Source organism: Mauremys mutica, chromosome 7 (genome assembly GCF_020497125.1).
Source record: "Mauremys mutica isolate MM-2020 ecotype Southern chromosome 7, ASM2049712v1, whole genome shotgun sequence".
Lineage (NCBI taxonomy): Eukaryota > Metazoa > Chordata > Testudines > Geoemydidae > Mauremys > Mauremys mutica.
Window position 1 is genome coordinate 64,209,980 of NC_059078.1, and position 18,246 is coordinate 64,228,225.

At 41.3% G+C, this 18,246-nt stretch overlaps 3 protein-coding genes across 6 annotated transcripts in view; 1 reads left to right on the forward strand and 2 right to left on the reverse strand.

Annotated features, from left to right (window-relative positions):
• AP3M1 (adaptor related protein complex 3 subunit mu 1) overlaps positions 1 to 17,472 on the reverse strand; it is a 37,655-nt gene extending 20,183 nt beyond the window's left edge. Inside the window, exon 1 of one of the 2 annotated variants that reach the window (XM_045025026.1) lies at positions 17,387 to 17,472. The gene's annotated coding sequence lies outside the window, so the exon portion shown is untranslated. Of the gene's footprint in view, positions 1 to 17,085; positions 17,255 to 17,386 lie in introns of those variants that run through there. The other variant, XM_045025025.1, reaches the window with a different exon arrangement.
• LOC123374763 (H/ACA ribonucleoprotein complex subunit 1-like) lies at positions 12,300 to 13,017 on the reverse strand. Its single transcript, XM_045025034.1, has one exon. It carries the CDS (start codon positions 13,003 to 13,005, stop codon positions 12,364 to 12,366), a length of 642 nt encoding a protein of 213 aa, XP_044880969.1. The 5' UTR covers positions 13,006 to 13,017; the 3' UTR covers positions 12,300 to 12,363.
• Positions 17,473 to 17,686: 214 nt separating the features above from the next.
• ADK (adenosine kinase) overlaps positions 17,687 to 18,246 on the forward strand; it is a 566,325-nt gene continuing 565,765 nt past the window's right edge. Inside the window, exon 1 of one of the 3 annotated variants that reach the window (XM_045025033.1) lies at positions 17,687 to 17,995. In XM_045025033.1, the coding sequence (XP_044880968.1) occupies positions 17,934 to 17,995 (62 nt within the window). In that variant the 5' untranslated portion in view covers positions 17,687 to 17,933. The remainder of the gene's footprint in view (positions 17,996 to 18,246) is intronic. The other 2 variants (XM_045025027.1, XM_045025030.1) reach the window with 2 other exon arrangements.

The window sequence follows — 18,246 nt, forward strand, 5'->3', positions numbered from 1 at the left end:
GAAGTTTGCGAGCCCCTGCTCTAGTATACAAGTTTCATTAGGCCATGCAACCATTATTGAATTGCTGAACCCTCACCTCTAGTTATAGATCTGTCCTGAATCAGAGCTCAAGTTTTGCAAGGAAAAAGAAAGAGTCAGAATAGGCCTGCTCTACTTGGGAAAGTACTTCTTAACATCAGAACATAAGTGAAGCCACTAAAAAGTAAGACTGAATTATTCCTTACACCAACAGGTCAAGTAAATGATACCAGTAGTCACAGTGCGGAGTATTTTTAGAACTGGGATATTCTGAGGGTAAAGTTCCTGGATCAAAGCCTAGAAATTACAGACACAGCCACCCACCCCAACCAAGAATCATCCGAGTACCTCCACAGCAGTTCATGGATAACCTTCACCAAGAGCGCTTTGTAAAACACTTGGAGATAGCAGTTAAAGGAGGTAGTAGAAAAGTGTTAAGAGGGTGTGCCTGGGAACAATTAGACTGCACAGATCTCCTGGATCTCTGCTTTCAGACCTTTATAAAAGAACAGACTGTGGACATTCATGGATGATTAACTTATGACAATAGCCCAGGGCAAGTCATTCATGCTTATTTTTATAAACTTGCAGCCTTCAATTGGTGGTATTGAAGGATCGTTTATGAGTAGTTTCATTTACTCCTTCCTCTCCAAGAGGGTACAGAGACTACCTGCTCATTTTTTGTCAAAAGCTCAACTATGTGGGATCCCACTGGGTTCTTTCTGGTCACCCTTCCTATTCCAAGGGAATGTGGAAACCCCAACCTCCTTCGGAAACTGAAGTGTTTTGTCCAATGTGTCTTCAATATGCTGATGATAGTTCTCAACTTTTGATCAAATCCAGATTCTACAGTTTCACTCTTGTTGCCTGGCCACAAGAAAAATCTAGAGAAAAGTCTGAGGAAGTTCACTGGTCTGAAGTGGTGCTTATTGGTCAGGGAGTAATAGAGGCAAATCACTCAGGGTGCATGGCTATCCTTTGCTGGCATTATCTGCCCGCAAATTTATTGAGTACAGTGTTAACTTTCTGGAAGGACATAAGGCATCACTGGCTAAGTTCAGCTACACTCAAAGCAGGAAACCAAGAGTTAAGGTACACATCACCACTCCGCCCTCTACAGCTGGCACTAACCCCAGGGAAGGTTTCAGCAAGGGGTATGCCATAATAAGTACCCATGGATGACTACAAATATGCGGGTTTGTCCTGTTTTCCACAGATTTGAATTACAGTGTTTATTTGCACACAATCCAGCTGCAGTATCAGGAATAGCTATTGAATGGTGGGATTAGTCGGAACAGGTTGGCAGAGGTTTCACTAATAGGAGGAAAGATGCATGTGTAACTCTGGGGAACAAGTATGCCTCGTTTCAGTGAGGAGGTCTGTGTTAGTAACAGGGCACAGGAGACTTCTGGGATTGTCAGCAGTCTGGTGGCATGTATGCCTATGGTCCCCAGGGCTCAGTGAAGGGAAAGTGAAGACAATTTCAGAAGGAATCTGCAGGGGAAATGTGAAGAGGTGCTAAATTGATGCAATCTTGTAAAGTGTTGTGTCAGGTGGAGGTAGCTCCTGTTTGCTACACCTAACCTAAACCTATGTTTGCCTAAGCAAAAAAACGTGGTGTTAGATTTTGCCCTACCATGCTCTGCTCCTAGTGTTCTGTGCCATCTTGAGACTAGAGTGCTAATATGTGTGTGTTATTGACATGTTAGGTATAACCTGAAGAAGGAAAAGCGAATGTTGTGTTTTGGGTGTGGGGTGTTCTTTAACTATAGTTCTTGACATGTGGAGGTTTGAGTGTAGCTGAATTTGACGTTTGGGAAGCGCACCAGGCATCACCAGACAACCTTAACTCTGTGTTACGAAGTTTGGGGGAATTTGATTTCCTTGTTTAACACACACACAAAAAAAATAAACCTCTGCATCCTTGTGTTCCACAGCTTCTGGCTCCTTCACAGTGATTATCTGAGCCACAGAAATCACTGGCTGTATGTCAGCCCCTTCACTGCCCCCACAGCATCTCTGTGCTTGTCCAGCAGCTTGACTCTCCCTCCCCAGCCCTCTTCCCCAAGGGTTGAGAAGTTGGGGAAGAGAATGTAGAAACAGTGCAGGGACTGACATGGAGCCAGTGAGGACACAGTTGAACCCCTACTCCTTTCCCACAGCTCTTCTGAACTGCGCTGACATGCCCTTTTCCCCTAGGAGCAGCAGCAGCAAGGGGAAGGCTATGCCTAGCATCCCTTCCCTATTACTGGAGGCAGCACAGGAAAGGAAGTTTTGGGTTCCTTCTCTTGATCAAGGACTAGTGGAGGCAAGAGGAGGTCCTAAACTCCCTCCTTTGCCCTGGTTGCAGTCATGGGAGGAAATGTTGAATAAGGGGATGGAGAGAGGTAATTGTAGGATGGGGGGGGGAGGGAAAAGAGCCCAGCTGACTCAATTTCCCTTCTCCTTCAAGTATGTCACAGAAGAGAAAGGTGCCCCCCTTTCACTAGTTCTGCTCTGTTAGTGCTTCTGAGCTCCCGGAAACCAAAGATCCCTTGGAAGATGATCCCTTATTCACTAAGGTGTTTGTAGAAAAGTTACATTTTTGGAAACCCAGTTTTCCATCATAGCTTTAGTCACTGAACCAGGTTTTCAAAACAGTGTTTGGATGATCCCTTACACGTCAATAAGGGTTGTGGTCTCAGGTTCTGCTGGTTCCTCAGAGCACAGCCCTCAGCAGTGAAGGTTAGCAAAGGCGCAGAGTTCCCACCCATTCCCTGCACTGCTCCATCCCCTTCCACATCTCTTCTCACTGCTCCAACCCCGCTCTCCACCACATCCCCTAGAGCTGCACCAAAACAGTTCAGAATCTGGAAGTGGTATGAGCAGCTCATGTTGTGGGGAAAGGGCAGACACTGTGTCAATTAACCCCTTGACCAAGTGACCCAGAGACTTGCTCAGTCCTGCTGCTCAGGAAGCAAGTAAAGCCTGTAAGATGGAGAAACTTTCTTCAATTTACAGGTCACAAGAGTGACTTGTCCAGCATCTCAGAAGTCAGTGGTAGGGCTATAAAATGCTCCCACCCAATCTTATGCTTTTAAGCACAAAAGCTGGTATTTTCACAGGAGCCTGAGTTAGGTTCCCATCTCCTTCTGATTTGTGGGATTTGGGTGCTGAATTCCCTTAGGCTCCTTTGAAAATCCCACATTTCCTCTGAATGGTCAAGCCATCTGACAACTAACTTGCTACCCATAGAAAGTAAGGGAGAGAGGAGTGTTCTCTATCAGCAGAGGGTTCATGAACATGGCCAGTGAAGTCTCAGTTCCATCAGTGCTGACGGGTGGTTTATTGGAGGACTGTTAAGATCTGGCCAGATGTGGCCTTCTGATTTCATTTATGTCCCATATCAGCATTAGGTTCTGTAAGGGCTCAGGTGAAGAAGCTCACAAAGCCTCTGTGGTGAAGTTTCACCTAATGGCCCTGTGATGGGGTGCTCACCTGACAGCCTAGAAGGGCCAATTAACCAGATAGGCCACAGCTGAGGGGAATTAGGCAGCCTAAATAATCCACTGAATTATAATGGAGCCCAGCTAAGAAGGAACAGGTGGGGCTAGTACAGAGACAGGAAGCTAGCAGAAGGAGAGTGCAGTGAAGGAGTCTATAGCCATGTTCTGGCCATTAGAGAAGGAAGGAAATCTAGGGGAACTGGTGTACGAAAAGGCTCAAGGAAATGGCAGCAAGGTTTAAGATGGTGCAGACCTTGGCTGCTGATTAGAGGTAGATCATAGAGTAAAGAGTGGTCTCGGTTTACCCTACCAGCCACTGGTGAGGTAGCACACACTGTCTGGGCAGTGAATAGCAAGACTGCCAGAGACTGGTTGTAAAAAAAAAAAAAAAAAAAAAAAAAAAAAAACACACCACACACACACAGATTCCCTCCTCTGGGGTAAGGACTATACTGACCTGGCCAGAGGGCTAGGCCAGAAAGAAAGAGCACACTGAGTCAGAGTGTGGGGGAGGGAAGTGGCAGGGTCCACAACACACTGCAGAAGGGGACCTGGGAGTTGGAAAGAGCTAATTCCCCAGAGCAGCCAGCAGGAGGCACCCTACCAGTGAGTGAACCACCATGACAGATGCTTAACGGGCAGGGGGGAATGATTTTTTACACCTGTTCTCTTCATGTTTATTCTGTATTACAGATAAGTTTTTAATATTAAACTGCAGGGTGGCTGGTCATGTCAACGCAAAGGCAGGGTTAAGTTTTTTCTTTTTTGAAGGTTGGACATACTTGAATTTCACAACTGATAACTCCCAGATCTTTCCTGTTTACTATTGACTCCTAGTTTTTCACTCAAATATCATACACTAATTACAGATGAATACACTGCTCCTCACAAAGCAGACATGCAGACAATTCTACCACATAGCTTTTGATTACATTCAATAATGGAGCCAGAGTAACAGCTCCTCTGAATTATCAGCCACATCCTAACAATCAACCATAGACATTGGCACTGATGCCACATAGACTTCTAGAAACATCTGAGGTTCGGTTCTAACTGATGCTTCTTCAAGTTACTGCACCTGTGGGAGTGTGCCCCAGCACCGGAATTGGGAACACTTTCACTGGTACTGTCCAGTAGCCCTTGTGTTCCCTTGCCACCTCTCTTTCCCTGAGGGCATAAAGGGCATAGCAATCCCAACCCCAGTTCCTTTGAATGCCTGAGGCAGTGAGTTTGAACAACAGAGTGTTCCCCTCTGTGGTCTATTTTTTCCTTTTTCCTGTTAGTCTAATGATTAAGTAACAAAACCAATAGTTAATGTTTGTAGTTAGTGTAATTGTTACTGTTTCATTTGTCTTACTGGCAGTAAGACAATTTGAAATGTGAAGAAAGAGCACAGAACAGAGCTAATGGTGGAGCCTAGATCTCCTCGCTTCAAGCCATGGCCTTCCTGTGCAAGGGGGTTCTTCCTAACACCTATGACTGTTTGGGGGAGGAGCATAATTTCTAAGTGTGCTATATGCAAGTCCGTCAAGAAGCTAAACACACAAGGAGACACACTCCAGACTGACTTTTTCCTCTTGGAGCAGTTTGCTGCTTGTCACTAGCCAAGTATTATGAGAGACAGCCCAGACTGGAAAGTTAAGGGGGCACAGCAATCCCACAGTCCGAGGCTGCACCTCAGGGATCCCATTAGTCTGGTTCAAAAAAAAAAATTAAAACAAACAAACCTCTAACCAGCAGAGGTATCTGCAAATGGTTTTAACACAACACAAATCTGTTTTAAAGGATCCAGCTGGAACCTTCCCACCCCACATGCCAGTGTTATCTTAAAAGTAAAGCATATGTGAAGCCTGATACAATGAAAATCTGCAAAGCGGAGGGGAGGAAAGGCCTTGGAGAAAAGAGGTTGTAAATCTAATCTGGATTAAGATGGGAAATAAAGATGAATGTCTCAAATTGGTGTTTAGCTAAAGTCAGTAACTGACTAACAAACAAGTGATGTCATTAAGGATATAAAAATTAAACTCTTGAAGGGTTTGTGGCTAATACCTGCCTGACCATATTGGGGTTGCCCAACAGGAGACTAAGCACCCTGGGGTTTAGACCATTTTTAAGTATCTCAATCAAATGCTTATACATGTTTTGTTGCTGTTGGATGTAGTAAATTGCTTATTTAGGCATGTTTAGAACAACTGCATAAATTCCATTTGGTATTTGAATTTAATAAAGGAATTGACAGCTAAATTAGTGTTGTGGTAATACCCTGCATAAAAACACCTCCAACAACTTTAAACAAATCTGTAAAGAGGATCCACTGACTGCTAAAATCTCTTCAAACTGTATTAGATGCTGCTGATTCTGGTGTTTGTTCAACTGCTCCAAGTGCTGTGATGCAAAGCTCATCATGGTTATCTATAAACAATTTTCCTGAGAGAAGTGCAAACAACCATTGATGATTTACCATTCAATGGTCAGGATTTATTTAGTACTAAGGCTGATGAGTCTCCCCATTAAGAAACTAGAGATCCACACTCAGTTGGATTTATATAATCCTATGTTCAGAAAGAAAATTTCCTCCTCAATCTTCATTCTCTAGTATAGACAGAGAAACACTCCAATATGAAGAGAAACATTCTCATAACTGAGCAAAGCCATAAAGATCTAGATATTAGAAAAAGCCAGTTCCACTACCCTTGGACTAATCTACAATGACTAATCTATACCCTTCTACTCCATCCTTTGGTTCTCATCTGTTGTATTGTGAGGAGGCTTGTATGGCGACCACCACAGATCAAGGAGTCCTTCAAATCAGGGACAGCTACACCATTCAATTTCAAACCTTGCCTCGTTCCCACCCTCTTCCCAGGTACCATTTTCATATGAGTGCCATGCATTAGAAGACAGACCACCTAAATCAAGCTAGGTGCAATAGACCAAGTGCCTCAGGAGTATATTGGGAAAGGTTTCTAGTCTCAGTTTCCTCGCCCTCGCACCTCCCCCCCCCCCAAAATAAAACAAACCAAACAAACCTCGGGGCTTGCATCCAATTCTATATTTCAGGAACCCCAACTACTACACATAGCATACAGAATTTGACATGCTAACTCACTTCAGATATCCGTGCTCTAGATCCCATGGAATGGTTCATTACCCTCAACTTGCAGGATGCTCATTTTCATGTGTCACTACACACACAAAAATTTAACTTTTATAGCTCCAGGGCATCATTAACAGTTCTTCCTTTCAGAATTTCATCACCACAATGTGCCTATCAGTAATAGCAACTCCTCTATGCGGACAAGGGTTACACATTTAACTTCTGACTGGCTTGTGCATGGGGAAGGTGGAGGGGCAGGGACAGAAAATCACAAATGCAGGTAATAGCAACCACAAGGAAAGTGAGGTTCCCACCCCACCCCGCCACAGGATTTGAGGATCAACTTAAAGTTTGAATCTGATTCCATCCCTATCTATAAAGTTCATTAAACTCTCCTAGATTTGGTAGCAGCAAGAGCTTTCCACCCACTGGACAGATTCCTGATTTAAAAAAAAAAACAACCTGTACTTGGCCTCAAACAAAAACGAGGATCTGTCTCAAACTTCTAGGCCATATGGCTTCATGTATGTTCATAACTTCATCTGCCAGATTGTGTCTCAGACCACTTCAAGCTAGAATCAAGTCCAGTTTGCAAATCAAGACTTGATGTCATTAAATGTACTGATTCCCAATTAAATTCTAACCTCTATGCAATGGTGAATGATAGGACATGTACATGCAGGAATTCAGTTGGCTTCTCTGATTGTGTCCAAAACTCTAATTGACTAATCCAAGATGGGTTGGGAAGCACAAAGATCATTCAGCCTCATGAATTTAGGTCTCATCTAGAATATACAATTTACATGAATGTGCTAGAATTTGCAAGCTAATCTCACTGCTCTTAAAAGTGTTTCTACCTATATTCAAGGATTCTTCAATCCAAGGTGTCTCAGACAATTTCACAGGGGTCTATCCTATAAACAGGCAAGGAGGTGTGATATCAGACCCTTGTTGTCAGGAAGCCATAAACTTTGGCAATGGAGTACTCGGAAGTGCAGCCAGCTCTTCACTTCCCAGGAGTCTAGTGGCTCTACTAAGCAGGAAAATACCCTGACCCATGAGTGGGAATTAAAAAATTGAATGAGTTTTCCAAGAGAGGAGGGCTTTCCCATACAGACTTATTCATGTCGAATCAAAACAGGAAAGTGTCTGATATTTTGTTCTCAAGCAGGAAAGAGTCCAGGATCTCTAGCAGTTGCCTTCATTATTTGTTGGTCACACCATCTGATGGATGCTTTCCCCCTCTGCTTCCATTAAATCCAAGAGTTTTGAAAAATAAGGCAGGAAAAAGCTTGAGTTGTGTTTGTCGCTCCTGCTTTTGGTTCTCAGACCTACTGCTATTGTCAACACTCCAATTTATCATGACCTTTATGAACTGGAAGTGTGAAATCACAAAATCAGTCTAATTCTTTACCCAAACCGAGCCTCATTGAATACCACGTTTTAAATAATATCTTATGTCCCTGGTAAAGAGTGTTCTTCAGAATAGGAGGTTATCCCTATATACTGCTAAATGGAAACCTTTTTTATTAGGGTGAGATCTTAAGAGGGTTACACATTCCATATTGGTGTTCTAGTCCAGTTATCTTAGATTACTTATATTTAAAGCACTCTGGATTATCTATTGCTTCAGTCAAAGTCACTTGGTTGCTATATCTGCATTCCATACTCAAAATGAGAGGAAAGTTCAGTCCCCCCCACCCCAGTCAGTGACTAGATTTGAGAGGGCTTGTTCACATTTTTTCCTCCTGTAAGAAAGGCAGCTACACCATGGAACTTAAATATAGTCTTTTCTTCACTTACAGATCCTCCCTTTGAGCCTTTATCAAACTATTCAATTCATCTGTCAATGAAGGTGGCATTCTTGGTAGCAGTTACATCAGCTAGTAGAATAATCAAAATTGCAAGCCTTATTGATAAATCTTTCTTACACAGTTTCATATGGGTAGAGTAAGTATGAGACCACATCCATCTTTTATTCCAAGAGCATTGCCAATCAGTTTACTAATTTACTAGCCTTTTTTCCAAAACCTCATGCTTCATTGGCTGAATTTAAATTACATACTCCAGGTATGAGAAGATTGATATTGTATTATCTAGACAGAACTACATCTTTTCATTAAGCTTAGACTTTTCATTGCTTACGGGAATAAATCCAAGGGGATGGCTTTTGTCTTTAAAACTCACAATGGGTATCGATTGTATTTATTTTATTTATTTATTTTAAATGCTTATGACATTAAGTCATTGTCGTTCAAACATCTGAATCCACTCCACCAGAGCATAAGTCACAATGGTAGCATGTCTAAATCGAGTTCCAATATTGGAAATCTGTGGAGCAGCTATCTGGTCTTCAGCTTATACATTTAGGAAACATTTTTAGCAACTGCTTCAAGATTTGAATCTGTTTCTGAAGAGAAGTTTTGCAATCCTTTCTTCAGATAATACCTAGCGGGTGACTGCTACCTCATCACCATAAGCGGGATCCACAAGGACAGTGAAGAAACAACAATGAACACTTAACTTTATAGTAAATTTTGATTCTTCAAGATCTTATGCACATGTAGAGCCCATGGCCTACCCTCTGTCCCCACAGCTTGGAGTCTTATAAATGAGGATGCTAGGGGGCAAAGGAATTGAGTGGTGGTTGGAGTTGCTGTGCTATTTAAACCCTTAGGGCTGGAAGGGAGTGAGATGGTATAAAAAGGTACATGCACAACCTCTCCTGAACATTACTAGTGAAACATTCTGAACTCCTGTGTGGGGTACGTTGATACCATAAGCAGGATTCACATATGCAGACTCTCAGAGAGCCCCAGTTACTACAAAGTAAGTAACCATTCCTTTTTCCAAGATTCAATCTTATAAAAGTACAATTACTCTGTAACCGTATCTTTATAGGATTGTCATTTTAATTAACACTCCTTATTTCAAAACAGGATTGTTGATATTCAGAGACTTTTAAAAGCCAGAATTCAAGTGTCATTATTAAGACAAATGTATTATGCAGTCAATTCTTAACCGTTTGGCATCTAATGATTCATCATCCCCTTTACTCTCCTGAAACTCCAAGAACCAGAGAATGGGTATAAGTGAGATTAATAAGGGCTTTTGCTTGAATGACATCACAATAGATCCGATTCATGTGTTTAACCAGCATTGCTTTATATAAATTTTTTTAAAAAGTTCCTGGTTCCCATGCGTTCCTCAACATCTAATTAGCTTTTTTTTAAAACCCACTGGTAATCACCTTTTGAGATGCTTTTTTATTTTTAAATGTATTGTCTTTTTTTAAGGATGCTTTGAAGTTGTTTTTAATCAGTAATTTAGCATGCAAAACAACCCTTTCCATTATCTGTCATGTTTTTCCATAATGGAAATTATAACCTGTGTTTGAGGTAGAGATTTGTACAGTATTTCATCTACCAACTGACAGGCCTTTCAGAATGTGTTTACATGCAGCCTCAATACAGTCTGTTTTCAGACCTGATTCACTCCATCACTGGCAATCACAGATATGCCCAGACTCTACTAACACAATTACAGAGATCATTACAGTATTAGTTGTTGAATAATCATGTTTCCTTTGGGGATAGAAAGTTTCATCATGAAATCTGGAAATCCAAGCGACTCATTTGGAAACAGAATTTAAAAAACCCTCATGTCTAATTCCACATTTCTGGAAAATGTGGATGGAGCTGCATCTTATATAAACATTACATCCAAGGAAGTCTGGTAAAGAATGCTGGGGGAATATCTGAAGAAATTCACTGTTCAAAAACAGGTCAGACATTGTACTGGGGAACTGAATAGACAGTGGTATTCTCAAGCTTTGTAGAATTGGAGGCCTAATCATGCAGTGTGCCAACTAGTCTCAAATTGCACCAGTACCACTGACAATTAAGAGAGCTCAGCAGTTTACAAGATTTGGCCATTAGGAAGCCAGAAATCTGGTCTTGTAGCACTCTGACCAGTTTCAATGGCACTCCTGTTCACATGAGCAGAGGCAGAAGTACTGGCAGAGCCCTGCGTGGATACAAGTTTATATCCGCCCCCTGCTCTGTCCTCCGGCATGGCTGTACAGACCCCAGACAGGAGACGCAGTCATGCAGACAGCTGCATGGAAGGGTCAAGGGCGGGTCTGGGGGAGGTACAGCCACCAGGGAGGAGCTGCCGGCACGGGGCGCTGGCTCCTGGGAGCAGCAGCCCCACATTCGGCTCCTTTCACTGCTGCGGTTCCCGGCAGAGCTCTGTGGTTCAGCGGATACCAATTTATAGCCGCGGATGTAAATTTGTATCCGTGCAGGGCTCTAAGTATTGGGCCTGAAATCAAGTTTTCACACCAATAATATTAAGTGCTACAGGGCTGTCTGGAAAAGAATTTCCAAGATCTAAAGGATACAGCTACAGAATCCTTACTTTAAAAAAGGTTTTAAGATATCCAATGTTTGGAAGAGAGATTTCTATTAGAAGCATGTGGGTTTTTTGGTTTGTTTTTTAAATAAAGAGATGTATCAGTGGGTAGACAGAGACATGAAGTGACTGGAAAAAGTATTCCGGGGAAAGGGTGGGGAAAAGCAGCCAACGGACAATAAAAAATGCTGATTTAAAGTTAGTCTTCCATAAACCAAGTTTCTAGGTTGTAACTGGGAGGCATTTAGAATGTTTCTGAGATGTATTCACAGACGAGTCCAAACAAAAACACAGTTGAGTTAGGTTACAGAGGCCAATGATACCTATAAAAGCAGCAAAGCGTCCTGCAGCACCTTATAGACTAACAGACGTATTGGAGCATGAGCTTTCATGGGTGAATACCCACTTTGTTGGATGCATGTAGTGGAAATTTCCAGAGGCAGGTATATATATGCAAGCAAGAATCAGGCTGGAGATAACGAGGTTAGTTCAATCAGGGAGGATGAGGCCCTCTTCTAGCAGTTGAGGTGTGACCACCAAGGGAGGAGAAACTGCTACATCAGGCTCTTATCAATGCTCAACTGCCCCTAGTTTAAGCACTGTATTACAGGATATTTACTACACACAAACCCACTGGATAAGTCACTATTCTTTCCATAACTTTGCAGCATATAAACCAGATGTTGCAGAGGCAATGCCAACTATTAATTTAGGTTTTGTAAATACTTAAACACACTCATCTCCAATGTCAAGCTAGGAGATTTACTTCTTTTAAACATTTACCTGCAGTGTTTATAAATGAAACATTGCTGTGTTGTGGCTAGTTCATGAGAACCTGAAATGGGCTAGAAACTGGCTCATCTAAAGTTAGAATAAGTATACAGTTTAAAATGGCAATTTAGATTTTTAGCAACTTCTCCCACTTTTAATAGCATTGTTATCAATATCAAAGAGACAAGCTGTGAGTTAGGATCACAGGATTAAAAATAAAAATATGTTTTCATGCCTATGTGGATTTTTCACTTATCTACTACAGATAGGTGGGAATCTGCTTTTGCCACTTTTCAGAGTTCTGAGTGTTTTCAGTTACAAAATAGAACATATTACAGATTAAATCCTTGATTGTTAGAGTCAAAACCATCTGAGTTCTGTTTTGGTAAATGGAAGAGGTTGTATACTGTTCTTAGCCTGTTACTGTAAACAAGATAATTTTTCTGTTACATCAAGTCTTTCACTTTGGATCTACCAGTTTTTTTTTTTTTTTTTTTTTTTTTTTTTTGTTTAAAAACAATTTATTACTTTTCAGGTCCACTAGAAAATTCAGCAGTTAGATGCCAATATCTCCACTTTTTAACGTCCTCTACCCCTGAAACCACGGCCACCACCTCCACCTCTTCCTCCTCTGAAGCCTCCACCACCTCTTCCTCCTCTGAAGCCACCTCCACCTCTACCTCCTCCTCTCCCACGTCCTCCTCTCCCACCTCCTCTTGGAGCACCTTTCTCACCTGGAGGCCTAGGCAAAAACCTTTGCAATGGCAATAACTTTGCTGGGTCAATATAAAACTTTTGTAATTTTTTAAAGGAAGAGGCCTTCATGTTTTCTGACAGTTTAACTGAAAAATAAAAGTCTCTTAGCTGTCCAAATATTTCATCCACTTTGCCAATCTGCTCTTTATTATCCAAGTAAACTGGTGCATTGAAATAGGGCACTCTGTTTTCTTCCGTCGTGCATTTGCAAACAATGTCATCTTCACAAGGATGCATGAATTCTCCCAATATAACTACACTTTCAGGAGGTCCTTGGTCATATCCTCTGTTGAAGCCTCCTCGTCCACCCCCTCCACGCCCAAAGCCACCTCGTCCACCTCGATTGAAGCCACCACCTCCTCCACGATTGAAGCCACCTCCTCCACCACGATTGAAGCCACCTCCTCCACCACGATTGAAGCCACCTCTGCCTCCTCCGCCACCTCCTCTACCTCTAAAAGACATTTTCTACCCAGGCCCGGCCAGTTTTAGTGTTATTTTGCATGCAGAGTGGCTTTTCCTTCCTCAAATACTTTACACCACCCTGTATGAACATATATTTTCATTATGTATCCTGCACTCAGCCAGCTTCTTCCTCCATAAGCTTTTTAAAAGAGAGAGAAAAAAGCCTGCCTCATGAATTGGCTCTTGGGCTACCCTTGTTGTTTTATAAAATTCATAGTGCGTTGCATTTAAATGGTTAGTAATGCAAATGAATTAACAACTTAAAGGTTCCATTTTTCTCTCCCTGTACATAAATGATTCAGTAAAAAGATTCTCTAAACTGTTAAATTGCTTTATAGTAAACATTTTAAAAGACTTTAAGGGCTGGCAAGTGATTAATCGCGTGATAAACAAGTTAATCATGCGATAAACAATAAGAATACCATTTAAATATTTTTGGATGTTTTCTACATTTTCAAATATATTTTCAATTACAACACAAAATACAAAGTGTACAGAGCAAGATATTTACGTGCCAGATGTGCTAAAGATTCATATGTCCCTTCATGCTTCAACCACCATTCCAGAGGACGTGTCCATGCTGATGATGGGTTCGATAACACACCAAAGCAGAGTGCACCGATGCAGGCTCATTTTCATCATCTCAGTCAGATTCTACCAGCAGAAAGCTGATTCTTTTTTGGTGGTTTGGATTCTGTAGTTTCTGCATTGGAGTGTTGCTCTTTTAAGACTTCTGAGAGCAACAAGGTGTGGAGCATGTTTTCAGATTTTGGACATCACTTCAGATTCTTCAATGCTAGGTCAAGTGCTGTGGCTATTTTTAAAAAAATCTCACATTGGTACCTTCTTTGCGTTTTGTCAAATCTGTGAAAGTGCTCTTAAAACAAATGTGCTGAGTCATCATGCAAGACTGCTATAACATGAAATATATGCATAATGCGGGTAAAACAGTAGGAGACAATTCTCACCCAAGGAGTACAGTCAAATTTAATTAAGTTTTTTTTTTTTAAACAAACATCAGCATGGAAGCACGTCCTCTGGAATAGTGGCCAAAGCATGAGGGGGCAAATGAAAGTTTAGCATATCTGGTACATAAATACCTTGCAACACTGTCTACAAAAGTACCATGCAAATGCCTGTTCTCATTTTCAGCTAACGCAAATAAGAAGCAGGCAGCAGTATCTCCCATAAATGTAAACAAACTTGTTTGTCTTAGTGGTTGACTGAACAAGAAGTAGGACTGAGTAGACTTTTTGTTTTTGAGTGCAGTTATGTAACAAATCTACATTTGTAAGTTACACTTTCACCGAAGAGATTGCACCACAGTACTTGTATGAGGTGAATTGAAATACTATTTTACAGTGCAAATATTTGTAATAAAAATATAAAGTGAGCAGTATACACTTTGTATTGTGTTGTAATAGAAGTCAATATTTGAAAATGTAGAAAAACATCCAAAAATATTTAATAAAATTCAATTGGTATTCTATTGTTTAACAGTATGATTAATCACAATTTTTTAAAATCATAATTAATTTGAGTTAATCACATGACTTAACCGTGATTAATTGACAGTCCTACTATGTTGCTACAAGTAATACCTGAGAAACAACAACTGATAAAAATTCTATTAGTCATCTTAATGCATACTTTGCTTGCTTTATGCACAGAGCAGTACTTTGACTAGTAAATTTTTATTTTCATTTTTATGGGCCTAGAAACAGGGGAGAGAACACTCTAAAAATGTTACAAAAACTAAAAATTAGCAGGGAGACTCAGGAGCAGGTGTAACTTTTTTATATATTAAAAAAACCTAAAGTGACTACATTGCAGGCTGATATTGTTCCTTTAATTAGAACAAGTAACAGTAACCCCTTAAGTAGCTAGATGGGATGAAAGGCTAGATGGGATGAAAGTAGCTAGATGGGATGAAAGGTTAACTTTAAAGATTAGCACTACTGAGAATCACAACTGTGGTGTATTCGGCTCAACATAAGAAGAGGGACAAAAAGTACATGTTAGAGTGACAAGGGGTTGGCGGTTGGCATATGTTATAGTGACTGACAATAACATGGCTGCTTACTAATACAAGTAACCCTTGGTGTAAGCAAAACGGAGGAATGACAGTCTTGTGGTTAAGGCTCTGGGATTCAGGAGTTCCATTCCCAGCTCTTCTACAGACTTTGTGTGATTATTAGCACATCACCTAGTGCCTCAGTTGTGTGTGTAATACAGGAATTAACCATCTTCTCCCCCCTCCCCTTTTAATTTCCCTCCCTTGTCTTAGACTGCAAGTTTACAGATGAACAACTGTCTCTTAACATCTGCACATTCAGCTCAGAGTACAGCGGGTACCCACTCTGAGCTGAAGCCAGTTGGGGCTACTGGGATTGAACACAAAACAACAACAGAAAAGGGACTAAACACAGAGAAAGCGAACTTTGAAACTAGTATTAAGGCTGTGTGTACATGAGGGACTCTTACAAAAAATTCTTACTGGTGCAAACTGCCCTGCTGGGAACACTAACGACAGGCACCCATCAATTAAATCTTCTCAGAGCAAACCTCTCATGGTCCTGAAAAGGGCTGCTAAAAACTGAGCTGTATATACCAGTGCTCTCAACATCAATTAAATTAAACAGATGTTAGTAAAGATAGGAAACTTTCAGAAAGCTTCCCCAAGCATATACAAGATCCACTTGCAGTTTTAAGCTACTTTCAATACTGGTTCAACTGCACCAATTGCTGACAAATTATCAGCAACTGTTAAATTTCCTAGCATAGAAAAAGCTTCAGAGAAACAGAGTGTTACCAACGGATATTGTTCCCTTGACTGTTAAACAACTAAAGGTAAAGCCAAAAAGTGGTAACAAACCTAGCTAATCACATAACCTTACCATTGTAACTCCTCTCCCTGTTCTCATGCCATCAGATATATATAAAATTTAGACTAAAACCTCTGCAGTGCAGGGCACATGTATTTAGTGATCTATAATGGGCCCAGAAAACTTAGGTGCTTTATAAATAATGATAAAGTAAACTTTCACTATAGATCTTGACATAATGGAGCACTTTGCTTAATATAATATTACATTTCCTGAATATCGAGCTTCTGGATTGCACTGTTTTTGAAAGATTGGAATGTTATGTGACTACTTCTGTGAAATACACATGGGTGTGGCTGTTAGAGAAAGGATCAATTTAAAGACTTATTTTAAAGAAAGTCCTTACTTGAAGTGTGAAACAGACTATTAAAATTGAAAGAATTTGCTTTTCTATGCAAATTTACTTCTCGCTCAGTTCAGACAATAAAAACAAAACCAACACTCCACATAACTCTCAAATGAGCTTTTAAGCGCACTGCAAACCAAAATATACTTGTCCCACACAAGTCTAGTGTTTTTATTTCTAAACTAGTTGTTAGCATCAGAGAGTCTGAATTTAAGTCAAGTCTGTTAAGAAAATTGACACACACACAACTCCTATTCTCATAGTTTTTAAAATGCTATCATAAATGAGAACCTGAATATGATAAAAATTGTGATAGCATCACAATTAAACTCTGATATAAACCTATTCTTGGGGGAAGAGGTTTCATACAACGACTGAAGTATAAGAGCTGAGAAGTATTAGGACAGTAGCAAATCATTTTCTCTTACAGCACAGAAAGCTTCCAGAATCTAAAGCTAAATCAGTGTAGTAGTAACAATAGTTCTTATGAGTGAAATCCAATCTGAAAACCAAAGGCTCGGTACATAGCAAATTAAAACACAACCAGACATTAGATCGCATTACAGTACAATTTATGGAGGGGAGGAAGGAATAGTTACATCGACTGAAATGTATTTTAAGTTTTTTAAAAGTAAAGGAGTTGCTTAGTGAAACTTAACTGGGTCTCTGTCAGACTTTGTGTTTTTAAGACTTTTTCATTAAAACAAGTTTAACCAGACAGGAGATATTACCCAGCAAGAGCGGAAGACCTAGAAATTGACACATAAAAGATAACATACCTTCGATTTCTTCTGAACCCTCTCTCTCCCCCCAACCCCCCCCCCACAGAACATAAAACAAAAAACCCACCTCAGCACACCTTATTTGGCTTGACGACAACCACGATTCTGTTGTTAAACATAAATTCTTAGCACTTCATAGCCACCACGCACTTTACAAACATTAACCAGGATAAAGGTAATAAATGCTGAGAAACAGCAGTGGGATGAGTGCCTGGGATCTTCACGGTCACACAAATCTATGCAGAACAAAGAACTATCAATTTCTGCTCCAAAAGTATCAGCTCCACCAGGTATCATAACAACATTTTCACTTAAGAAAACCCGCAGAGACGATCCGCCCGCGAACTCTGGGACTAAGACATATTCACCTGCAGATCCCGAGCCCCGGCTCACACTCAGAACAGCGACCCCACACCCCCAGAAGCAGTGGCAAATATGGCTGTGAGGACCCAACACTCCCCATGCCTCCTCCCCCGCCACACGCACAGGTGACTATGTGACTGCCTTCATCCGTGCAAGACCGTATGTTGGAATCGCCTATGAATCTGTAAGAAATTATGCCACGCTGGAGCCGCTTTGAGTCTGGCAATCTGTGCATTAGCATCTGACCTCGGCGGCGTTAATTTAAACCAGGTCATTATTTGCGTTACAAAGAACGAGGGAATCAAATGCCCAAGGCGATATGATTCTCCAGCAATAAAGGCAGTTGGACTCATTCGGCAATTGCCACGTTATTTTAAAAGTGGGTACCCCGCTCCTGACCAATTATTGAATCAGGCGCTCTGTAGCCCACTTTGCTTCCTCCCCTTCTCCTGCTGCTGCTGCTGGTTGCTTGTTGCCCTGGTTGGAAGCTGAACTGCAGCTACAAGAGGATCGTGACGAGGCCGGGCTGCGCGCCTGCTAGATACACTGAGCATGAAGATGGCAGCGGAGGAGCCACAAGCCAAGAAGCCCAAGCTGGAACAAAACCAACTTAGGTAACAAAACGAGAGCGAGAATGAAAGTCAGCGTCACCCCGAGAGCGTGCATGAAAACGGGCAGCAGGGAGTGTTTGCTAGTCAGGGATTCTTTTGTAAATCTCACTCTGCCCCGGCTAAAGGTTAACCACGTGCTGTTCAACTAAGTGCAGCCTGAAAGTCACCCCCAGCAGGGATGTACAGACACAGTAGACCAGAACGGCAATTGTGTTACCGTGTAGCTGGGCGTACTTGGGCAGCCTCTGTGCGAC

Bases quoted from the DNA above. Each gene is read 5' to 3' on its own strand.
- LOC123374763 (XM_045025034.1), bottom strand. From the start codon at position 13,005: ATGTCTTTTAGAGGTAGAGGAGGTGGCGGAGGAGGCAGAGGTGGCTTC.